Raw genomic sequence first — 24,793 nt, forward strand, 5'->3', positions numbered from 1 at the left:
ACTTCAACATCTCTTCATGTTCGAAAGGCAAGAACAGTTTAAAATGTCGATAGTCCAACCACTTTGTTAGAAATTTCCCATTATGATATCCCAGAATCATCAATAGGAAGACACTCTTCCTTCTCGGCCTTAGATTTCAATCATGGGAGGCAAAACGCTAAACTATCGAGTTTTGGTGGCAGAACGTAATACACGACCCCTGCACGACACTCAATTAGTGGATGGGATATGAACCTAGGTGGGTTGATGTCCAACGTTGGGAATACTTACTAAGGAATGGAAGCAACTTCTAGTGGTGGCAATCGACATGTAATTTTGGACGTTACGACACATACACGAGAATGGATGATGTACTCCCTACGACATCCAGTAGCGAGGGGACCTCCAACATAGCAGATGTTGGTGGGTCTGGGAATGAAGATGGCAATGAATCTTCTCGGGAGCCCGGTGCCGATAGTTCAGAAGTTGCATTATTTTCTAAACCAGACCCTGTTCCAACTGAATTGGAAGACGGTGAATGAGATGAAGATGAAGATGATCCATGATTCACGGCGTACTCGCCTCCAGCCCACATACATAATGTCGATCTATCAGGAAAGGATGAGTTGGAGTTTGCAGAACTACAACACAAAAGGCTTGGCCTTGCAAGTCCTTTATTGGATTCGGGTGATTTGGAAGTAGGCAAGAAGTTTTCCAGTAAATATGATTTTCTCACTGCATTAAGCAATACAACATCAAGAACGGGGTTAACTTCCCGTGGTTAAATCCAAATCTGAGAGGTTCAAGGCCAAGTGTACAATGAGAGACGATAGATGTGTATGGAAAATCATGGCTTCTGTTAAGAAGAAGACGAGATTGTGGACGATAAAAAAGTTCATCGGTTTACATACGCGTGTTGCCTCTGGTAAAGTATCACGGGGTTTTAAGGTTTTATTAATTAAGATTTTACATACTAGTGTGGTTGTAAGTGTTTCATGGGATCATTAAAAGTTGGATTCAAATATGACCGCAGACATAATACTACTGATGGTGAAAGCGGATCGAAAGACTGTCGTGCCAGTTTTAATTGCAAATATTCGTAGCCAATTCAACTACACGCATTCGTACCGCAAGTCATGGATAGCAAAACAGAAGGCCTTAGAGAAGATGCACAGTAGGTAGGACACGTCATACAATAAGGTATGGCAATGGTGTCAGGTGTTGGAGAGGTACGTCTCAGGTTGCGTAACAAATCTTAAAACGAAGCTCGCCTACCACAATGATCGTTTGCGCCATGGATGCCAAGTCTTCTGCCATTTGTTTTAGACCTTCAAGCAGTGCTCTCAAGCGTTCCAATACTACAAGAAATTGGTACAAATAGACAGTACCTTTATGTATGGTAGATATACCTATCGACTGTTGTTGGCTATTGTATAGGATAGTAATCGGAGAATCCTTCCAATTGTGTTTGCAATAACACCAAGGGAGAAAGCAGACAACTGGAATTTCTTTCTGTCTAGGTTGAGGAGGATGTCTACCCCCAACCTGATATATGCATCATCTCGAATCAGGGAACTAAAATATTATCTGCAATTGAACGGCAGGGAAGCCTCTGGGACTGCACACATCATCGGTACTGTCTAAGACACGTTACGTCCAACTACTACCAGTAATATCCCTCTACCGCTGAGTGATCACAAGTGACTAATATGGGCATGTAATCACCACCAATATTATTTGGTTTGTAATATTCCGTTTATTTTTTTATATTCTTTGGTATGTAATTGTTACTATCAACTTTTACTGGTAGGGTACGAGATCATGAAGGACCATTTTCATGAGATATTAGAAATCTTACGGTCAACTAACTCGGTAGGGGCACGACACCTCTCTAACATACCCTTTGATCAGTGGACACAATTCTACGACAGGGGTCTACGATATGGTCACATGACCTCAAACCTGGCGGGATGCATTATTTCTATTTTAAAAGGAACGCGTCATTTGCTGATAACCTAGGTTGTCAAAGAGACATACTTTTGTTTGGCAGAACTATTACCAAAGCGAGCGGCGAGTTATGTTGGGCAATTGCAAGGAGGCCATGTATGGTGCCCGGCGATACTAGAACAAATTAAGAAGGGTAAGGCACGAGCCAATTACATGCACACAGTTTGTCACTTGCGCGACGATCTATGGTTTTGGGTAATGGAGTTCGACAGACTGAACTAAGGTATTGCCGGAGGACAATACCATGTACACCTAAGAAATAAGACTTGTGACTGTGGGAGATTTGCCGCAGTTCGTTTTCATGCGTTCATGTAATTGCAACTTGTATCAATCTCCATTTGGATCCTATAAGCTTTGTCAATGAAGTGTACAAATTAGAAAAGTTGTACAACGTGTGGAGACACATATTCCCACCAGTCCCAAATGAACGTAAGTGGCCGCCTATATCAGTTGTTCCGTTTAAGTTGTTACTCGATAGAAGATTACGTTGCAAACTAAAAGGTCGACCCACGTCGACTTGAATACACGACAACATGGATATTCGGGACAGGTCAAATCAACCGAGGTTATGCGGGTGGTGTAGGAACCCAGGCCATACAATGCTTCCATGTCCACATCGAAATGACTAAGCAAACTAGAAAACATATGTCAATTCCATTATAATATGTAAATGCACGGTTCAGTGAAATAATAACAAATATCATATTTTCATGTTGTGAAATTATAACAAGTTACAACGTTAATTAACTTTTGTTTACCTCATTTTACATTTTAGTCACTTATGTTTGAAATGTTACGTTTTAGTTACTTACGTTAATGTGTTGTAAAATTTTAGTCACTGAGCCGTTAATTATTGTTAACGAAGTAATGATAAGCTGATGTAGCACGTTAAATCATCATTTAAAAAAATTAGGTTAAATTATACAATTGATCCCTATATTTTCTTGTTTTGAGCAATTTGATTTTTTTCTTTTATGTTCTTTTAATTTTTTTCTTTTTTTTTCATTCTCTTCTGTTTCTCCCTCTCCTTGTTGATCTTCTCAATTTAAATTATTGAAAAAAATAAAAGTATAGGGACTAGTTTACTAAGTGGAAAGTATAAAAAAATTTACGTTAAAAGAAATACAAAAGGGTGGAAAACAGAGGGAGAAGGAGAAGAGAATAGAAAAAAGAAAAGAAAATAAAAGGAAAGTTCAAAGAAAATAAAAGAAAAAAATAAATATCTCAAAATGAAAAAAATATATAGACCATTGTATAATTTAACCTAAAATTTTCATTTGCAATGATGAGTTAATGTGCCATGTCAGCTTACTATTACACCGTTAACGACAATTAATGCTTAGTGACTAAAATGTTGCAACAAGATAACATAAGTGACTAAAACGTAACATTTCAAACATAAATGACTAAAATATAGCGTGAGACAAATAAAAATGACTAAAATATAGCGTGAGACAAATAAAAATGACTATTTTTATAGTTTACCTAAAGTTATTTTATTTTTTCACCCATTCCCTCATCTTTATTCTTTTAAGTTATAATTATATCATATATTTGAATTAAAAATTGAATTATTATAAGCACAAAAAACTAATTTAACTCAAGCTAATTAATTAAATAGAATAAATATAAGAGATAAAAGTATTTTTTTATTCCCTAAAATTGACAAAATTTTCCAACTTGATCTCTATTTTTTTTTCACATTAGTCCTAAAATTATACAATTTTTTTTTCTTAATTTGATCCTTGAACTTTGATTATTTTAAGGTATGATGACATTAGAGTGTCACATCATCATGTGTAATTTTTAAAAATTTATATAAATCTAAAAGATACAAATATATATAAATTATAAAAAAATTATAAATTGTTAAAGAAAATTTTCACAATTTTTAAGCAGAGCATCATCACACTTAATAGAATTCAAGTTTACTGATTAAATTACAAAAGATATGCTAAGTTTTGAAACTAATGTGAAAACAAAAAACATATTATTTTACCCTTAAACATAAATAAGGGATAAATATAAAAACTACACAATTTTTTGTTTAATGTGCAATGCTATATATTAACTTTGATTTTGTGCAATTTTATACATAAAATTTTACTTTTGATTCAATTTTTACAAACCACTATCAACATTATCTACATAGGACTATGGTACTTTTATATATTGCATACACAAATAATTATATTAATTTAATATGAAAATAAATGGATATATTTATTTTTTAAAATGTGTATAATCGAATTAAAAATAAAATTTAATGTTACATTAAATCCTTTAAAAAATACATTAAATTAAAAATCAGAATTCAGTTTATATAACAAAATTAAAAAATTTGGAAACTTGTTAGGATTGAGCCAAACCAGAAAATGTTTATGTTGTTGGTTATTGCTGTTGTGGTTTAATGAATTAAAAATAAAAAGGCCTAATAGTAAATATACTGTTAGTAAGAAAACAGGATTCTTTTTTCCTCTCTAGGTCTCGTATTTGTATAGTCTGTAAAACATAAGAGAAACATTCCTCGATATTATCTGATTTCTGGGTGTAGATCTAATCTCAACGCCAAACGGAAAAAAGTGATCGAGGTACAGAGTAGCCAAGCTGGAGCAATTGAAGACGATTGGTAGGGAGCTCACCAAGGGCTCCCAAGGCGGATTCTACCAATCCAAAGAATTTCTGGATCTGGTGAAGTCCATTGGCGAGGCTCGATCCAAGGCCGAAGAGGACCGAATTGTTCTCAGCGAGATCGAGACTCTCAAACGCCGCATCTCCGAGCCCGACATACCCAAGCGCAAGATGAAAGAGTACATCATCAGATTGGTTTACGTCGAGATGCTCGGTCACGACGCTTCCTTCGGTTACATTCACGCCGTTAAGATGATTCACGATGATAGCCTCCTCGTCAAACGGACCGGTTACTTGGCCGTTACGCTCTTCTTAAACGAAGATCATGATTTGATCATTTTGATTGTCAATACCATCCAGAAAGATTTGAAGTCTGACAATTACTTGGTGGTCTGCGCCGCCTTGAATGCCGTTTGCAAGTTGATCAATGAGGAGACAATTCCTGCCGTCTTGCCGCAGATTGTGGAGTTGCTCGCACATCCTAAGGAGGCTGTACGGAAGAAGGCCATCATGGCTCTCCATCGGTTTTATCAGAAATCCCCTTCTTCTGTTTCGCATCTCGTCTCCAATTTCGCAAGGTAGGTCTTCCCATTTACCTTATTCCATTTCAATGTTTTAATCTATTTTTAATATTTTCACCATTCCAAATGAATGTGTTGATGCGTTTTAATTTTAACCAGCGTACAGCCATGTCTATGAGTATTTACCCATGGGAAATGGGGAAAGCATCTTGTTTCTGTGCATGCATGTTAGCGATGTGCTAAATGAATGCTACAATTTTCCAAAGTTGCGCCTTTTCGTCATTTTATTTTTAACCAGTGTACAACCATGTCTATGTGTATTTACCCATGGGAAATCGGGAAAGCATCTTGTTTCTGTGCATGCATGTTAGTGATGTGTTGAATGAATGCTACAATTTTCCAAAGTTGCGCCTTTTCTTCTTCATTTAGGGTAGTTTTTTTTTATTGGGACCAACTTGTACGTGTTTCACAACTAAAACCATAAATTTCTAGTACCTTCTATCCTCGAATGACCTCCTTTAAAGGAAGAATTAGCACCACAATGGGGAACTAAGGTTTCCATTTTAATAGATATGCCTTGACTTGAGAAGTTGAAATACTCATTCTACAAATGTTGAATTTAATCTTGATATATTAGATATTTTGATGCGTCTCCCAATATTTTTTTCTCAGTGATGATTTATACAATGTGGCTTCACCATACGTTATCTTATTTATCTATTTATGCAATGTGGCTTCCTTTTGTTTCAGAGACTTTGTGATAATGATCCTGGAGTTATGGGTGCAACTCTTTGCCCACTTTTTGATCTTATAACAAATGATGTTAATTCTTACAAAGATTTGGTCATCAGCTTTGTAAGCATTCTTAAACAAGTTGCTGAACGCAGACTACCTAAGGCTTATGATTACCATCAGATGCCAGCTCCATTTATTCAGGTAATGCTTATTTTTAGGTTTCACTTAAAAAGCTTTATTGGATGATTTTTTTTAATTGAAATTATAGGCCATATGAAAATCATAGTTGCATTCTGCAGATCAAATTGTTGAAAATTCTGGCATTGCTTGGAAGCAGTGACAAGCAAGCAAGTGAAAACATGTATACCGTAGTGGGAGACATATTCAGAAAATGTGATTCATCAAGTAATATAGGAAATGCTGTACTCTATGAGTGCATATGCTGTGTTTCCTCTATATATCCCAATCACAAGTTATTAGAGTCTGCAGCGGATGCTATATCCAGATTTTTAAAGGTATATCACATGTAGCTAGTGTCTACTCTGTGGAAGTGCAGAGAGCTATTCTTCAAGAAGACTATTGAGTTTTTTTTTTTTTCTAATTTACCAACTCTTGTTTCTTGTTGCAGAGTGACAGTCATAACCTAAAATACATGGGCATTGATGCTCTTGGCCGATTAATAAAGATAAGTCCAGAGATTGCTGAGCAACATCAGTTGGCTGTTATTGATTGCTTAGAGGTAAGAAGTGTCTATGTTTATTTCACATTTTTACTTGAATGTTATTTGCTAGCTAACCTCAGGCTAGATTAACATAATATATATCCCGTGGGAGCTGGCAGTTATTTAGGGGTGAGCAAAACTCGATTCGAATAAAAAAAATTGAAAAAATTTTCAAATTTCAAGTTAATCGAATCAGGTTATTTGGTTTTTTCGAGTCAATTCGAATAAGTAATTCGAGTTTCAGTTTCAGTTTCAAGTCGAGTTGAATTTTACAATTCGAATAACTCAAATAAGAGATTGGTGTAAATACCCATTTGGTCCCTTTCAATTTTGAAAATGAGCAAATTGGTCTATTACAAAAAAAAATAAAAAAATAAAAAATTTTAATTTTTTTTAAATATAAAAATTAAAAATTCTAAAAACATTCTAAAGAATATAAAAAAGCTAAAAAAATTTAAAAACTTCTAAAATAATAATTTTGGACCTAAATAAGTAAATTAATGATTTTGAAAGAGTTTTCAAATATATATGGTTTCAAATTTATATGCTTTGACATGGAATTAGTTATATTGGAATTTAGAACAAGATTTTAATTTGACATGTTTAATTTTTAATTTAACTCAAACAATTTCCCTCGATTCTACTTGACTCGAATTTCATTTCACTCGATTTGATCTGAAAAAAATTTCAAATCAAGTTAGGATAATAAAATGAAACTCGTACTCGATTAACTCAAAAAATTTTCATTCGAGTCGATCAAACGCTCACTCCTAGATATATTTATCTATTTTCATATAAATTGCTCTATATGGTCTAGTAGAATGTTTACTTGGTTCTTAAATGTGGAAGAGGGAAGAAGCAGTAGCGTTGAAGATTGATGGATGAGCTTTAGAGGAAAATAGGGAGAATGCTCTTTGTAAGTTGTAATGTAGGTTTCTCCCAGTGTCATAAAATGTTATACAGGGATCTGTTGCTAGAGAAGCGAGGAACAAGCTGTTTAATTCATTATAATCAAAAGTTTTTCTTGAATACCCTTTAATGATTTGATAATTTGAGAGTGGATTTACAAGACTCCAGTGGTCTAATCTAACACTACTAAGCACTTGGTCCTTATTTGTGGTTTAAGACTCAAGAGTGATTAGTTCAAAATTTCGTTTCAATACATACTTAAATGCGAATGATGCACTTATGCACGTTATAGCAGAGTTTAATCTAACACTACTGTAAATGCCTTTTGTGTTTATCCGTGCTTACAATTTTGGTTTGGCTTCAAATTTCTTAGTGAATAGTTATCCTTCTTAATTATGCTATCTTCCATGCAACTGTCATTCTTTTTATTGCAATTAGTTAACATGAGGGCACCAAACAGGACCCAGATGATACTCTGAAGAGAAAAACCTTTGAACTACTGTACAAAATGACCAAGTCTACAAATGTGGAGGTTATTGTTGATCGCATGATTGATTACATGAATAGCATCAATGACAATCATTATAAAACTGAAATAGCATCTCGATGCGTTGAACTTGCGGAGCAATTTGCACCGAGCAATCAATGGTTCATTCAGGTAATATTTACCTTCCGCTGAGGAATTAGGTTCTTACCTTAGAATGTAGCCATTCCTGATAATTTGACTTGGCAGACCATGAATAAAGTTTTTGAGCATGCGGGAGATCTAGTCAATATTAAGGTAGCGCACAATTTGATGCGGTTGATTGCTGAGGGATTTGGAGAGGATGATGATACTGCAGACAGTCAACTGAGATCATCTGCTGTAAGTTATTTACTTATTTTGATGATTGCCTTTCTGTGCGGTGCTTAGAGCCCATTATGGGTTGCTGCATGTCAAATTCAGGCATCGTATGAATTTATTACTTATTTACATATTGCATCTTGTTTAAAAATCTTCTTTATCTATGTTTTAATTAATAGCTTTTCAATTCGAATCTGAATAAAGAATTTTTCTCCTGAAAGCTTGAATCCTTGGATTTTGTGATACCTTGTGCTTTGTCTATTTTGTTAATAACATTAATTGAATTTCTTATTGATACATGCAGTCACTTCAATTAATTTTGAAGTCAAGCTTCGCCCTTGAAAATCTTTTAATTTTATACAGTCAATTAGCAAAATACGACTGGATTAAATGGTATTATTTGATGCTTAAGTATAAGATATAGCATGGGCATAACAGTTCTTTTTAATGGGATATGCCATGCATTAAGTTTTATGAACCTATAAGTATATGGGGATTTAATAATGAGTTTAACATTATTCTGGAAATCATTTTACCTCCTAAAGAACTGATAATTTTGTAGAAAAAGGCTGGAGCTTAAGGTCTAGATCTGATAATGCACCAAAAGAGTGACTTTTTTTTGTTTTGATGCAGGTGGAGTCATACTTGCACATTCTTGGTGAACCAAAGCTGCCATCCGTTTTTCTTCAAGTATGTTTTGTGCTAGAGTAAACCTTTGCATCTTTTTTTCATGCATGCAGGAAGTACTAAAATTTTGAGTATTATCTTAATTGTGACTTGTGAGTTTTGATTGCAGGTAATTTGCTGGGTCTTAGGGGAATATGGAACAGCTGATGGAAAGTACTCTGCTTCCTATATTACTGGGAAGTTATGTGATGTGGCGGAGGCATATTCGAATGATGAGACTGTTAAGGTATCAAGTAATATGGTTTAATGTTTCTTAAAGTTATTACTATATCTTTTTGCAGTTGAACAACATGTTTGTATATTTCACTCTTATAGTTATCTAAAAATCGATGCATGGTTCTTATATTCATTGTCTGAAAATGTGACTATCCTTCACATATTTTTAAAGGCATATGCAGTTACAGCCCTCATGAAAATATATGCATTTGAAATAGCAGCGGGGAGGAAAGTAGATATGCTGCCTGAGGTTGGTTTCCAAGCACTTGATTACAAATTTATTCTATGCAAATGCATACTCATTGCTGTCTTTGATGTGGTTGACTATTTACATCTCTTGGTAATTTTATGTTAGATTGCATGTCTTTAGTGCAACATGGTGAAAATAATTTAAAACTAGCATGGTAAGCTTTTCATGCATCTGATTGATGCTGAACAACATAATTTGAAAATAGTTCTTACGGATTTGCATTATTTTCAAGAACTCAAGTTGGAGGTTTGTATTTTGTAAGTTTGATAATAATCTTATAGACTACATTTTAGAAAGGTCTGGTTTTGGGGTTGTTTGGTTGCTTTAAACAGAAAATGTTAGCACTATAATTCTCTCAACATTAGCTAGTAAGGCTGTGTTTGTTTCATTGAAAACAATTTTCTGAAAAATGATTTTTGGAAAATGGATTAATTTTCTGGAAAAACTGATATTTTCTAGTGTTTAGATGATTTTATATAAAATATTTTTCGTTGTTTGGTAAATTTTCATGAAATCATTTTTTGAAAGTTGTTTTCAAGGAAACAAACACAACATTTATTATATTTGTGACAAAATATTATAGGGATATCTTTTGACAACTACAATTTACTTTATGATACGATAATTAATATCTTATATAGACTTAATAATAATCAATGACTAATTAAAACATAATAGATTAATAAATATTTATTATTAAATATTTATAAATTGCAATATATATTTATTATTAAAATAGTAATATAAATATTTTTCAATAAATATTAAGAATATTATTTAATATTTAAAATTGTTATTAATGTTAAAATTTATTATAAAAATAAAATTGTAGTTGTGACAAAATTTGTGGACTGAGTGGTCTGTCCTCTGTTGATGCAGTGTCATTCTTTAATGGAAGAATTTTTGGCTTCTCACTCGACAGATTTACAGCAACGGGCCTATGAATTGCAAGCTGTGATTGGCCTTGATGCTCATGCTGTTGAGAGTATTCTGCCATCAGATGCAAGTTGTGAAGATATTGAGGTGCTTTATTTTGGATTTTATGTACATATTCTCACTTTATGAACTTTGAATTTCGGGGCCCTGTTTTTAAAATCTATTTCTTTATAGTTTGAGTTCCTAAATCCCTCAAAGTCTTATGTTCCATATTGAAGCTTCCATGGCCTAAAATTCAGTTTTATAGAGTGTTCAGGACTTAAAACCTATGATTGATGTGTTATTTAAATGCTCTGACATCTGCCCTTTAGTTTTTGGTAAGTGTTATCTCTCCTTGCTTTCTCAAATATTATGTGCTACATCTTTTAATTTTGAAATTTTCCTTGAGGAAAGAGTAATGCCATAGCCTCCTGCACTTGTCTTCCGTTATTGCATTGAATTGACCTACATGTATGCTGGATAATTCTTTTCAAACATGCCCAATACTGGAGCTTCACAAGATTGTGAATATATCTGGTGCCAGATTAAGTGGTTGATGTTTAAAGCCCCTACATTTCTATGAAACCATAGTCCAGATATGTTCAGCCATTAAACTATTTTTGGGTACTTGCTAGGGCTATTTGTCATTTTAGTTCCTTGTTTGTTCTGTTAACTGCATCTTGGTGGAATATTATTTGCTAAATATATATTTTATTTTCATGCAAGAGTAGATCACTTTTAGTCCTCTCTTGCAGGTTGATAAAGCCCTTTCCTTCCTTAATGATTATATCCAAGAGTCAATTGAAAAAGGTGCTCAGCCCTATATTCCTGAGAGTGAACGCACTGGAATGTTAAATATCAGCAATTTTAGGAATCAAGATCACCATGAAGCTTCGTCACATGGTCTCAGGTTTGAGGCATATGAGCTTCCAAAGCAAACAGTGCAAGCGAGGATTCCTCCTGCATCACTTGCTTCAACTGAACTTGTTCCAGTGCCAGAGGCGATGTATCCTAGGGAAAGCTACCAGACTACTACTGTGCCATCTGTATCATCAGATGCAGCATCAACAGAGCTCAAGCTACGACTAGATGGAGTCCAAAAAAGGTGGGGTAGGCAAACACACTTTCCCTCAACATCTACCTCAAATTCCACATCCCTGAAAACAGTTAATGGTATCACGCAAGTTGATGGGTCAAATACTGCAAATTCAAGAACACGTGAAACCTATGATTCTAGGAAACAAGTTGAAATATCTCCAGAAAAGCAGAAACTGGCTGCTTCGCTGTTTGGAGGTCCATCAAAAACAGAAAAGAAGTCGGCTACTGGTCATAAGAGTTCAAAGCCAAGCAGCCACATGGTGAAGTCTAGTATGGAAGTTGCTTCAGAGAAGACATCTGTTCAACAACCTCCGGACTTGCTTGATTTTGGAGAACCAACTGTCAGAAGTACTGCTCCTTCACTAGATCCATTTAAAGATCTGGAGGGTCTTCTTGAGCCAACAACTCAAGTTTCTTCAGCAGTGAATCATAGTTCAACTGCTGCTGTTACGAAGTCCCCTGATATAATGGGATTGTACACAGAGACAACTGCTGGCGCACACCATAAAGACAGTGATATTTTATCTGGCTTGTCAAAGCCGCCAATGACAAATATGGTTGGTGGCACTACAACCATGCAAGTAGCTCAAAGTAGTAAGGGCCCCAACCTTAAAGATTCATTGGAAAAGGATGCACTGGTTAGGCAGATAGGTGTTACTCCATCGAGTCAGAATCCAAACTTGTTTAAAGATATACTCGGGTGAAATATATTGGGAAGGAAGGATTGACATGACTTACAGCAATGGGGTTTCATTATGGTTTTACTTCCATACAGCTAACAACTGGGCAGTTGATAGGTGAACCATACGAGCATTGAGGTATCATTAGCACAGATATGCAGAGATTGTGGTATTAATTTGATTCAGCCACCTCGAATGGGGTTTAAGAGTCAGGTACGGGTCTGTAGTTGTTGGACAGTACAGAGTTTCGTTTCTTTTTTTTGGAATATTATTTCCTTTTTTCCATTTTTGGGTCGTAGGCAAACAGCGCAAGACAGCGGTGTTCTTTGTAGTGAATTTGAGATTTCGTGGCTGTTCCAACTGCAAGGCTTTTTTTATATGGCTGGCTCAATCCGAAAAACGAAAACGGGTTTTTGTATTGTATGATGTTGAGTCTTTGTTGTGATGACAAATAATAATGCTTCAAAGTGGTATAATAAGGGCGAGTTTGGTTGAACGGTGTGTTTATTATAATTAGTGTAAAAATATCAGTGGCGGTGAGATTAAATATTATAACGGAAAACAAAAAAATAAGTTAAATGTATTATATCACATCGTTCACTCAAACCTGTTGGTGTGTTTGTTAAATATATATAATATATACATGTGCATATTTGCTTTGTATTAATATTATAGGTAATTTTGCCAAATTTCATCAAATTATATCATTTAAATTTTAGTATTAATTTTTTCGTTGATAAAAACTCTGGTATAATTTTTATGAGAAAATTTGGCTCAAATATATTAATGATAAACTTTCAGTGATATCATCTAATAAAATTAAAGAACTATATATTTTTTTATAAAAGTTAATGTTAAATTAGGTTACTCTGTAAATATCCGTACATGAACGGCTCCTAAATGTATCTCTACTGCTTGCTCGAGGCGATATTGGAGAAATTCTAAATTTTAACGTTGAATTGATTGGGAAATAGGAAGCATACTCTGCACACTTCAATTTTGGGTGTTCTTTGGTTGTTTGTATTGTATTTTATCCAAAAAGAAATGGGTAGCAGAAATGGCGGTGGAGCTCCTACGATGATAAGAAGAAGACAATCCGATTTTAAAATGTCCTTCAACCTCGCTCTTCGCTCCCTTCTCACTACCTGTTCTAAAGAGGCTAGGTCACCTTTTTTTCCTTTTTATTCTTGAGATTTTTTTTTTCTCTTGTAAGTTTTTCTCAAAGCTGGATCACAATGTGCATACTTTTAAATGGTTTTCTCTATTGTAATTATGAAGGATTTTAGTAAAGAATTTCCAAAATTTACAAGTACAGAGCAAGAACGTCTCTACCAGCGTTTATTCAGGTTCATTCTTTTTTCCCCCTTCAGTTGCCATATCAATAGTTCACTTTTGCATGCAAATCTTTTTCCAGGAATATCTTCTTATTATTTATGTTCTCTCGATCCTTAATAGAAGTATTCCTACTTCTCAAAAATAATTAATCTAAAAGAGGAAAAAGTAATATATATTTCAACACTATCTGGAACGAGTTTTTTTTTCTTGATTTTAACAGCGAGCTCCTTTTTGTCCAAGCCTTTAACCAATGGCGCTACGGATCATATTCAGGTCATTACCACTTTGCATGGGAGTATAGAGGTATACCGTATATATTACCCTTTGCTTTCATAACTCTTAAATTACGTTTGTTAGTGTTCTAATTATCTGTCCCCTTTATCTCTTTAAATTAGTTACAACAATCGCACCTAACAAGTGTTTGTAGTTAAGTGGTTTGCTATATTATATGAAAACTTTTCTCGACTCTGTTGCTTCCTTTGAATTGATTATTAGGGGGAACAGAAATTAGGTCAGTTTTCTCTACTAATTTATGGAATTACATAGCTGAATAGTATGAATCCTGATGGAAACAGCACAATCTCTAAATAAAAGTTATTGCAGCTTTCAGCGATAATTAAAGTAGCATCCATATCACTACTTACGCTGAGTAACAATGCAGCCAAGATGATTGCGTTATGTTTATCTGTTGTTCCACTTAGTTCTTCTAAACATTTTAGTATAAACCCTTTTATTACTTCTCTGGTTATTTCATTGATATCTGTTTATTAAACAACTGATCTATTTTGTTTTATCATTTGGATGTGTACACAAATCAAGGTAAAATATGGGGGAGGGATACGACCATTAGGATTCTGGAGGTCATATCATTCCTTGAGCTGTAATTATCTAGCACGAAGATTTTGGCTTAATAATGTGTCCTGGTAGACCCAGGTATAAATTATTGGCAAAAGATGAGTTTTTGAAAGCACTTATGTCAAGTCTATAACATTAACTAAGCCTAATTAGTTAAAGCTAGTCAGGGTATGTTTTAGCACCACTTGAGATGGGCAATTCCATTGAAAATAAAAAATGTGTTGGAAAAGGTTAGGGAAACCCCTCCCCAACTCTCCTCTGTCTTTTCCAAACTAATTAGCCTAAATGTTTTATTTGGAATCAATGAGTTTGTTCAGGCAATTCTGGGAGGTTTTGTTGAAACTTGAGTTTTTCAAAGACGGTTAAATTAGATTCACAGGTTCATATCTTATACCACAATCTTATACCATGAGCACAGTCTTATACCATTCAGCAACAAACTAATTGAGTGGACAACAAAACGCGAAATGGAGATACTGATTTAGAGATAAAGCCACGATAAATCTCCAAATAAAACCAATTGGGAGAACCCCCCGTAGCATACATGATTCACTATATTGCATTCAAGTTGCTGACCATATTATTGCATTTAATTTGTGTCCAGCACCTATTGTATCACTTCTGTGCGCGTGACTTTGGATTTTTAAATTTCTGTGTTTTGCAGGTAGAACTGCCCTTGATACTGTGGGGCAACTTGTGGAAGAACAATGTCTTGACCATTTCTTTTCTGATAAGTGGGTATCTATCTGGTTTCTAACATTGTCTGAATGTTGGGTGCTTAACTGATAACAGTGGATAACATTTTTTTAGTTCAATCCTATTTCAACATTTGCTGTTTCAGATTGAATTGTCAAAGAATTGTTATATTAGCTTCTTATTCTGGATGTTAGAACTTAAATTCTGGTTTTGTGCCAATCTTCCATTGTCAAGTTGTGTCTCTTCTCCTTGAATCAAACATCCCAATGGTGTTCAAAGTTCAATAAATTAATTTAGGTCTTATAAACAAGGACATTCTTTACTCTAAAAATATCTTGCACTCTAGGCTAATGAGTATAGGCTTAAGTAAATGAGCTGACCGAGTGGAAAACATAAAGAATTTTATTTCTATTTGTTTGCAACCATCAAACGCCACAGATTTCTGTCAGTTGTTGCCTGTCTAAACAAGCACTTACTTCTGCCGTGTCATGTATTTAACACCTGTTGAGTTTTGGATCCACAGTTTGATATGAAGATTAGGGGAGCAAGCTGGTGCTGACTGATTTCACATAAGTTGGGAAATTGTTATCGGTTCTGTTGTTTGTTTTACTGGAATGAACCTTGAGATCCAGAAGTCGTCCTAAACATGTATTTTAGTTTTTTTTTCCTGGAAAGAAATGCTAAATGGAGACAAGATAGATTTTTGTTTGCTTTTGGGCTGCATTAATATCCAAAAGCTGCAGAGAACCTCAGATTTCTGAAAGACACGTTAAGTTATGCAGTGATTATTGTTCCTTCCTTTGTTTGAAATGCTGAGAATTGAATGTAGGACTAATGTAATGGATGCAGTGCACAATTTGTCAACAGCAAAGAAAGCTGAGGTCCCGTACTTAAGGAACCTGCTAGAAAGGGTAGGAAATGAACTGGTGAAGTTTGTGTTGCAAAGTTGCCTTCGTCTCTTTATGCATGATTTTGCAATCATTTTTGAGCTTTAAAGTATGAACAGAGCTATGTAAGTGGTCAAAATAGTGATGAAAAAACTTTGAACTGTTCATAATGAAGTAGAATTCTGTGTTCTTGGGATTTACAGACTTGATTTCCAGTTTGGCTGAAATTAGGTGTTAGGCGTCTACCCTATTGATTATGCTTTGTTCTAACTGACATACTGGGACGTTATGGCAGTTATATTATTTCCAATTTGTTAATAGGCTGAAGGACAAAACTGCCTCATCCAAGCTCAGGTTGAGCTACATAAGAATAAAAACACGGAGAAGTCACGGGCGTGAAAGATGTTGAGGTGTGTATTTCTCATTGTGAATATTTCCTCTCTTTTCCCAAACAATGTGGTTCATGAAAAATGAGTTTGATAGCTATTTTAAGTTGGGGAAATCTTAATCTCATTTGACTGATGCAACTTTTGCTGTTAATGGGTGACATTTTTAAGTTACTAGGAGCATAAGATTTCTGGCTTTTAATAATCTGCATTTTGTGGGCTAATATGTGGTTCTTGACTGAAAGGGATGGGTATTACCTTTTGAATCTGACGGACCGTTGTAAATCAGACTACTGGAGTTTGTCTGAAGCAAAAAAGAGGAGCGATTGGTTGTGAAATTGTCTTATTTTTCATAGGAACTAAGGTTGAACAGTGGTTCTTAAAGTCATGTGTTGACAACCCTTTTATCCTTGGTAGGCAGGGCCAGGTGAGATTTGCATAACCAAACTTGTTCTTCAAAGGATGTGAAGATAATAATAGGTTAGATAAGAAGACAAAGAATGAAGCAAAAAAATAAAATGTATTATAGGTGGCAGTGGCAGTGGCAGTGGTGAGTTGGATGGATATGACATGTTCGCTTGTCTTGTCTTTGTCTTTCTGTTGGTTGGATGATGTAGGCATAAATCACGATGACAATGTGGGAAGAATAACAATATAAATGAATGAACGAATAATTGAGATTTGGGACCTTTTTGTCTTGGGTTTGAATTTAAATGACTCTGTAAGGCCGGCGTTCCTTGCTATCGGCAGCAGGGGCAGTTAAATACTAGGGAGAAGGCAACCAAATAATTCAACTCTTTGGTTTTACTGTTGTTAATAATAATAATAATTTAATTTAATTTCTCCAACTCATTCATCAGGAGGCGGCCGAAGCTAATAGTTACATTACATAATATTCTTAACCTAATTTGTTGGACTTGGGCGATTCAAATGCAAATTAGTCAAATATTAATGTTGGAGATCATAATTCATGAAAGAATGACACGTGGTTGAATTTTGTTACGAGAAACGGAGATCCCAAAGTCAGAAGATTTTTCGCTTTCAAGTCATGAATGATAGGTGAGTCAAAAGGGGGAGGAGCTAGCTGTTGCCGCTTCTTCATTCTTGTAATTATATAATTGAAGTTGACTTTTTTGAATTTGTTAACCAAAAAAGAAAAAAGAAAATAAATTAGTGCCGTGATTATCTTAATTTCACGATTATTCTTTCTTTATCAGGAAACTTGTTCAGGTTTGAATCCGCTTTGGTGTTGACAAGTTGCTAAGTTGACAAGATATTCTATTATTGTGAATGGAAGAAATGTAGAGTTGCACCTGCATGCAGCAGATAAAGCAAAACCCAGTAATCATTTTCTCCTTCTCTACTAACAACTAAAACAGAGATGCTTGAATTTATCAGTTTGAGTGGATCATCACTAGTCCATGCAATGCATGCACGTAGAAGCACTTAAAAGTTCTTGTTTCCAGTCATTTTCATTTTTTCTTTAAATTATAGCTGCTCCAAATAAACAACTAGCTTGGTTGGCAACGAGTAAAAAGAAAGGGAAGAGCTGAAAATTAGGTTATATATTTCATAGCTAGAGCAAATTAAGAGTTGATATAATATATAGGTATTGTGAACGATAGCTAGCTAGTTAACTGTCTCGTTGAACCCAAACATTAACAGTGATTGAAGGCATAAACTATGAAAGCAATTAATGAATAGATGATTGGAAAGCGACAAGATAAACGTAGGGCAGGCCATTTGAAGAAGTTTCATTGATTAGTGAGAATTTATGTGCTCACTTTAAAGTTTGAAGCATTCTTAATCTCAATCAAATTCATTGCTGGAAATATTCTGTCAATAAGTAATCAAAGTCAACCAAATCAATACAGATGTATAAAATTTTCAATAATTCATATAAATATGAATTTTTTTTTTTGCCTTGCGGACTTCATTTAAATTAAGAAAGCTTACAAAAGACACTCCTTTTCCATTTTTTGTTATTCTTTGCTATGAGTTGGAGAAAGAAAGAATAAACAGTAAGAAAGAATAAACAGGAAACTGTTTGCAGATTTTGCTTTTCTTTTCTGTACAGTTTGGGGACTTGGTTTTTTTTCTTTCCATTTTTGTTATTTATGATCTCAAGTTTCTTCATTTGTCCAAAAAGCTCTTTGTTGGAACTGTCTTTGCCTTTGCATTCTTTGCTTCATACTCTAAAATTAAGAAATTGAGTGCATGCCTATGATTTTCTGATTAATCTGATGGGCAAACCATTCTGGGGAAGAGCAAAAGGACCATACTGAATTCCACTGTTTGTACCCACCATAGACCACCTGCAAAAAAATCCCATATTTATATGTAATGTTTTATTTTACATTTCTATTAATAGAAACAAGCAGAGCATAAAAACCCCACAAACTCAGAAAAAGAAAAAAAGGAAGAGATTGAAAGACTGTCGGTTACCTGTACTTTGTGGTCAGATGATGGAGAAGGACCATGATTTCCAGCTTGGCTAACTCATTCCCTGGACATGAATGTGTTCCATTGCCAAATGGCATAAATGTATTGGGTTTTGGAACAACCTGTTCAATCATTGAGCAAAAGTATGCTTTAGGTGATTGCTACTTTCTCTCTCTCTCTTTTTTTTTTAATTTAAAAGAAAAAAATTGAAAACAACAAAACTCTGCATAAGTCTACCTCAAATCTTGAAGGATCAAACTTTTCAGGATCTGGGAAGATTTCTGGGCTGTGATGAATGTTTCTAAAAAGTGGTAAAACTTTCCATCCTTTTGGTATAAGATACCCTGTAATATTTTTCACAACAAAAAGACAAGTTAGGCTATTTGAACCAAAAAGGCAAAGGTAGTAGCATTATACTCTTAACAGTTATATAGATTGAATTATCTGTATTGAAATGTGGACCAATCAAGATTTCAAATCAAATGAAATCTTTTATCACTAAAGAGTGACTTAGTATTTGTATATATATTGACAGAGGTTGTGGTGCAACTGACCTTCATATTCAACATCAGCCACTGCTTCTCTGAAGGTAAAAGATAAAATCGAAGCAACCCTAAGTGTCTCCTGAATCACTCTTGAAGTTATGGGCATCTTCTTGGTATCTGCCCAGCTCAGAGTTTGCTCCTCACCGCATTTCTCTTTACCTTTCACTATGGCCTCTTGTTCATCCTGTAAAACACCACAAGAAACAACCAAGTCACTCATTGTGTCTATGGTGGAGTTTTCTTAGACTAGTCCCATAGGACGAGCAATAAACTTACCGTGACAGCTTGAAGAACGCTGGGGTTTTCTCCAAGGTACTTAATTATCCAAGTGAGTACACTAGCGGTGGTGTCACGAGCAGCAAAGATTACACCAATGATGTTATCAGCGATTTGTTCATCGGTGAGGCCTTCTTTATCACCCATGAAAGAACCCAACAAGTCATTGTACTCCTGCTTCGTTTCCCTCCTGGTCGATATGATTTTGGCCAGGATCTGAGCTAGCTCTTTCCTTGCTTTCATCGATTTGTTGAAAAGTGTACCCGGAATATTAATGGGCATCGAGTTATACCCTTTTTCTAATATGTAATAACACCTCTTCAGATCTTCTCTGTACTTCACTTCATCCTCTCCGAATATCGATAGCAGCGCAACATTGAATGTGTACTGCAAATATAAAAAATATATTTGATATCAACATATCATCAAACACAGGGTAAACAAAAACAGAGGAAACAACCCTGTTTTTTTCCCTCTCTGTTTTTTGGGCTTACCGTTTTCATTTCTTGGAAAGTGGTAATCAGCCTGCCTTCCAATGACTGGAGAGAATCTTTGGCAATGGATTCGATGTTAGAAACGAAGCTTTTGACGGCCTCAGGCACGAAGGCACGGAGCACAAGCTTCCTCAATTTGGCATGGTACTGTCCTTGGCTAAAGAAAATGGCTTGTTTGCCCAACATCCTCTCTTTACTGGCCGGAAACGTTGGCTTGAAGAGGTGAGACTTGGTGACAAGCACGAATTTCGCAGCTTCCGGGCTGGAAATCATCACACAGGGACACCCAAGTATATGGGTCTTGAATATGGAGCCGTACCTATATAAAAACAAACCAACACAAGCCACCGCCCATTGTAAGCATGCATTACATTACACTGCAAAGAACATGCCACAAAGAAAAATAACACACCTTTTCTGCTTGGAAGCAAAGAAGACATTTGGGTTTTGGGAGTAGAGCTGAAAGGTTTCACCGATGTACGGCCAACCCAGGGTGCCAGGCGGGAGGGGTAAGTCCCGGGATTTTTTGGATTTGAACAAATTAAGCAGAAAATTGAAGAGAAAAATAAAGAAAATGGAAGCAAATAAGGGAATCATGAAATAGAATGCCATGTTTAATAAATTATAAATAGGGTGGAAATCTTGGTTTGGTAGCTGAATGGTGAAGAAGTTGTGTGAGGAAAATAAGTGAAGCAGCAGGTATATATATAAGGGGGTGGGGGTGGGGGACTGGGGATTGGGTCGGGCTCGGTCGGGTCGGGTTAGAAATATGAAAAGGAGATAGGAAGGGAAAAGGAAGGGGGTTTGAAATACAACTTGAATCCCCCACACGCGGAATCTCCTTCCAGCTCATTGCATGTTTTCTAGTTCTACTCATCTGTACTCTTTATCCGTGCTAATATATTTTCTGTGACTCAGTTCATTGTTACATATTCTATTTTTATTATTTATTAATATTAAAATTTCATCTTATTTAATTACGGATGTTAACATTATCAGTAAAGGTCAAAGCTTTAAACCTTGTGTTTTTAGTTTCACTTCCACTTCACTATGTGTAGTTATATGTGTGGGTTTTAATTCGATTTGATCGGTTAATTTCGATTATTAGTTTATTTGTGTTTTGTATCAATTTGATTTTATTTTATAATTATTCGAACATATATCTACTTTCATGTGTGGGTTTTAATCTCGTGGATCAATTTTAGTCTAGATTATTTTAATTCTTAGATTATTTATATTTGATGTTGATTTGATTATAATTTGTAATTACTTAAACTCATATTTGTGATTGTATTATAATCACAATGTTGTATAATTTTTATCTATTTCTTTTTCATATATTTTTATTAATGATTGTGAATGCTTTTGTATTATTTTACAATAAATAATTTAATAAATTAATTAAATTTAACTCGATTGACATTAAAATTATTATCGATAAAAAAAACATGAATTCGTTTAAGCAAATTGTACTCCCGTTTAAAGATTGAAGTGGAGATGTGGATAGTCTGAAATGATTAAATTTAGTCGTAAAATAAAAAGAGCAAGCACGTGGCAAGACTGAAAGAAAAGAAAGCAGAAAGAGCGCGTGAGTGTTTGACCAGAATCAAGAAAAGGTTGGGTTTTAAGTCATGAAAGAAAACGTCCCTTAAGCAAGACAAAAGGAGAGTTTGAAGTTAGAAGGAGGAGTCACTTTAACTAGCTCAATCCGTACTCACTTTTTCTTCGAGCATCCAAATATTGAAGGGTAGAAACCCCATAATCTTTTACCATACCTCACTCTAAAAGACTGCAATTTTTATAGGCTTCACCAAAATCTGTGCCATAAGTTTTAAATCTTAAACTAAATTAATTTGTCATTCAAAACCCCCATCTTCGAAAAGGAGAAAGTTCAAAGCATGCCTTTCTATTCTCAAAGCAAAACCCCACTTTGAACAAGCTGCAATAAAAGCTGATACAATATATTTATCAATATATATATAATAAGCAGCCAAAAGAGTGAGACTGTTTAATAAATGTTGGGTTGGATTTGGGTGGTGTTTTGGTGAGTCAAAACCTTTGTCAGGCCCCCAACCAAAAATAAAGACTTACATTTAATATACAAGAAACGAAGTCACCGTGTACTGCTTCAATAAAAATGTGATTTCTCATTTATACTCAAAATCACCATAATTGAATAATAATTTTGGTCTTTAGGAATTAGTCCAAAACCTCAATCTTGGGTCTCAATCATCAATTTATCATCTCTTATGCTCATCAACATTCTATTCTTAACTATTTTTAATATTTCATCTACATCATTAATTAGTATAGCCATGATAAGATTTTTTAATTATATGTGAATTTTAATGTTTAAAGTGTATGGTGTAATTATGCATTTAGCACCTTGATTTTATTTAAGTCATACTAATTTGAAAACCAACACAAATAAATTTATTTATTCTACATTAATTAGTAACTATAATTGTACTAAAATAACATTATATATTAAAAAAATTCATGCTCTTTTTCTTTTTCGAGTACATTTCCATCCAGAATAACTAGTAATGTACCAATGACTATGAACTTAGTAGCTTACCCTTTTTTTTAACTAAGTTACCGATACTGATATATTTTCTTTTATATGGTAACAAAAGGAATAAAATGAAGGGAAACTTGAAAGAAAAACAACAGGATAGTAAAATGATTATATTACAATACCAATGTAGTATTTTCTTTCAGCACACATTCATATTATACATGTACACACTATGTTTAAATAGAACTGTTTAAATAATGGTTTACCACTTACTTTTCTAAAATTTAAATTCGAATGGATTCTATGAATGAACAATCTTTGATCATCAAACTAATCACAAGAATTCAATACCGATATAATTAAAATAAAAGTCACAGGTAATTGAACATTTATGGTAGTTAAATAGTAGCTATTGGTGGCAAAAAAAGCAACAGCAACACTAGTATTAATATATGGTGTGATGTCTTCCACCGGGTTAATATTTGATATTATTATTGTGTATATATTATAAAAAAGTTGAAATTAAATTTATTGTTGATGATGTAATAAATTGATTCATCCACAAGGTATATAATTATATATTATTAGTGCATCAAATATAAATTATATATAGAGTGATATTGATTATTTCTTCAATAATACCATTCATTCTGACTTACATGCACTCAAAAGTCAAAAAATAAGGATGAAGTTAAAGCATTTGGTATTAGAAAGATGGAGATAAAATTATAAAATTTGAGAGGTAAGCATTTAAATTTCATTTAAACATTTTAAATTTAATCAACCCAAAATCCCTACTTGCCTTCTGATTCCGCATATATATATATATCTTTTGCAAATATTTGTTTACGGTCTTTGGGTGTTTAGGATGGCAATGGAGACGTAATTAACATTTTTACTACATTTGGGTATTTAATTAATTTGATACTTCAGTATCTGAATGCTAAATAAATGGTTAAAATATGAGGAATTTGAGATTTTGTTTTTGTTTAAAAGGGTTAAAAATTCAAGTGTATTTAAAAAAAATTTAATTTAATCATTAATATTGTTAGTATTTTTCATTAAAATTTATAAAATTGACATGTTTATTTTCTTTCAACCATATGGCACACGTTAGTAAATTATAATTGAAATTAATAATAATAATTTTAATGATTAAAATAGATTTTTAAATTAAAAAAAGGATAAATTTTAAATATAAAAACAAAAATACAAATTATGTCAAACTACAAGGACTAATCGACCTAAATAAATACATATGTCCAGACTAAAAAGAGAACAGATTTGTAAAATAAAAATGGAGGATATTTTAATTATATAAAAAAAATAAAAGGATGAAAATGGGAAGTCTTACCAAGGAGATCAATTAATGTTGTATTATTACAAATTTGATCAGAATGTTTAGTCCAATAATGAACACATGACATCTTAATGCATGTGTTGTAGCAATACATGTGGCTAAACCTAAAAAGAGTTGAGTTGTCAAAGTCAGTTACCAAACACAAACCATCTGTTATGTTTTTATTTTATGCTTAATTATGTTGAGATGAAATTAATAGCCCGATGGATGAGTTTGTGTAGTGAAGCCACCTGCTGCAATTTCTCCCATCCAAACCATATTTAAAAATTAATTACTTGCTTATTTTAATGGCTGACTTTTTCTTTTGAATTATTATGGTTTATGTTCAAAACACATACTCTTAAACTCATACTCTTATCCTAATCTATATGCCTGCCTATATAATTTTAAAATTTTCATTTTATACATTATCACTCAATCACAACTTGGTTGACATTTAATAAAATTAAATTATTATAAGCAGAGTGGTCCTGCAAGTAGTCATGAAATCTACACTTTATATCTCTACAATATTTTACTTTCTGTGAAATATCCATTTTTTAGTCATTCCACCCCTCGTCACCTTCTTCTTCAGTGTCAAGTGGGAAGTGACAAGTGGGCAATCATACTGTTATATTTCATCCAATGCACAAGTGGTCCTTTATTTTATTTCATTTTTTGTTTTTCCTCCTTAATTTGTACAAAATGTTTATACCCCAATCATTTTCCTTTTTGGGGGGAAGATCTTGCATAATGCCAACAAATTACCACTGCAATAACAAAACAAATTTATTATACTCCATACCATTTCCTTACATATTTATTAG

General features: G+C 33.9%; 3 protein-coding genes across 13 annotated transcripts; 2 read left to right on the forward strand and 1 right to left on the reverse strand.

Annotated features, from left to right (window-relative positions):
• Positions 1–4,572: 4,572 nt before the first annotated feature.
• LOC107900692 (AP-4 complex subunit epsilon) lies at positions 4,573–12,689 on the forward strand (the record flags this gene model as incomplete). Its single annotated transcript, XM_041098415.1, is given in 11 exon segments — positions 4,573–5,199; positions 5,889–6,074; positions 6,173–6,388; positions 6,502–6,612; positions 7,964–8,161; positions 8,237–8,368; positions 8,981–9,037; positions 9,144–9,260; positions 9,423–9,500; positions 10,380–10,523; positions 11,171–12,689. Coding segments are annotated over 11 exon segments (2,913 nt in total), but the record flags the coding sequence as incomplete, so codon positions are not given.
• Positions 12,690–13,039: 350 nt separating this feature from the next.
• Positions 13,040–18,619, forward strand: LOC107900694 (uncharacterized). 11 transcript variants are annotated; one of them, XR_005916871.1, is made up of 6 exons: positions 13,040–13,356; positions 13,472–13,539; positions 13,749–13,831; positions 15,048–15,117; positions 15,603–15,990; positions 16,288–18,619. XR_005916871.1 is itself a non-coding variant. In XM_016826382.2 (5 exons), the coding sequence occupies exons 1-5, from the start codon at positions 13,238–13,240 to the stop codon at positions 15,610–15,612; spliced, it is 330 nt and encodes a 109-aa protein (XP_016681871.1). In that variant the 5' UTR covers positions 13,042–13,237; the 3' UTR covers positions 15,613–15,872. The 11 variants fall into 11 exon arrangements, 6 of the variants coding, with proteins under 6 accessions (XP_016681871.1, XP_040954348.1, XP_016681870.1 ...); XR_001685004.2 differs by lacking the exon at positions 16,288–18,619 and adding an exon at positions 14,348–14,461 and having other exon boundaries at positions 13,044–13,356; positions 15,603–15,872; XR_001685005.2 differs by lacking the exons at positions 15,603–15,990; positions 16,288–18,619 and adding an exon at positions 14,348–14,461 and having other exon boundaries at positions 13,769–13,831; positions 15,048–15,298.
• LOC107900693 (abscisic acid 8'-hydroxylase CYP707A2) lies at positions 18,232–20,785 on the reverse strand. Its single transcript, XM_016826377.2, has 7 exons — positions 20,522–20,785; positions 20,110–20,428; positions 19,616–20,002; positions 19,349–19,523; positions 19,032–19,138; positions 18,798–18,916; positions 18,232–18,667 (listed from the first exon to the last, which is right to left on the reverse strand). Exons 1-7 carry the CDS (start codon positions 20,719–20,721, stop codon positions 18,574–18,576), a joined length of 1,401 nt encoding a protein of 466 aa, XP_016681866.2. The 5' UTR covers positions 20,722–20,785; the 3' UTR covers positions 18,232–18,573.
• Positions 20,786–24,793: the final 4,008 nt, after the last annotated feature.

This window comes from Gossypium hirsutum, chromosome D08, assembly GCF_007990345.1.
Source record: "Gossypium hirsutum isolate 1008001.06 chromosome D08, Gossypium_hirsutum_v2.1, whole genome shotgun sequence".
Classification (NCBI taxonomy): Eukaryota; Viridiplantae; Streptophyta; class Magnoliopsida; order Malvales; family Malvaceae; genus Gossypium; species Gossypium hirsutum.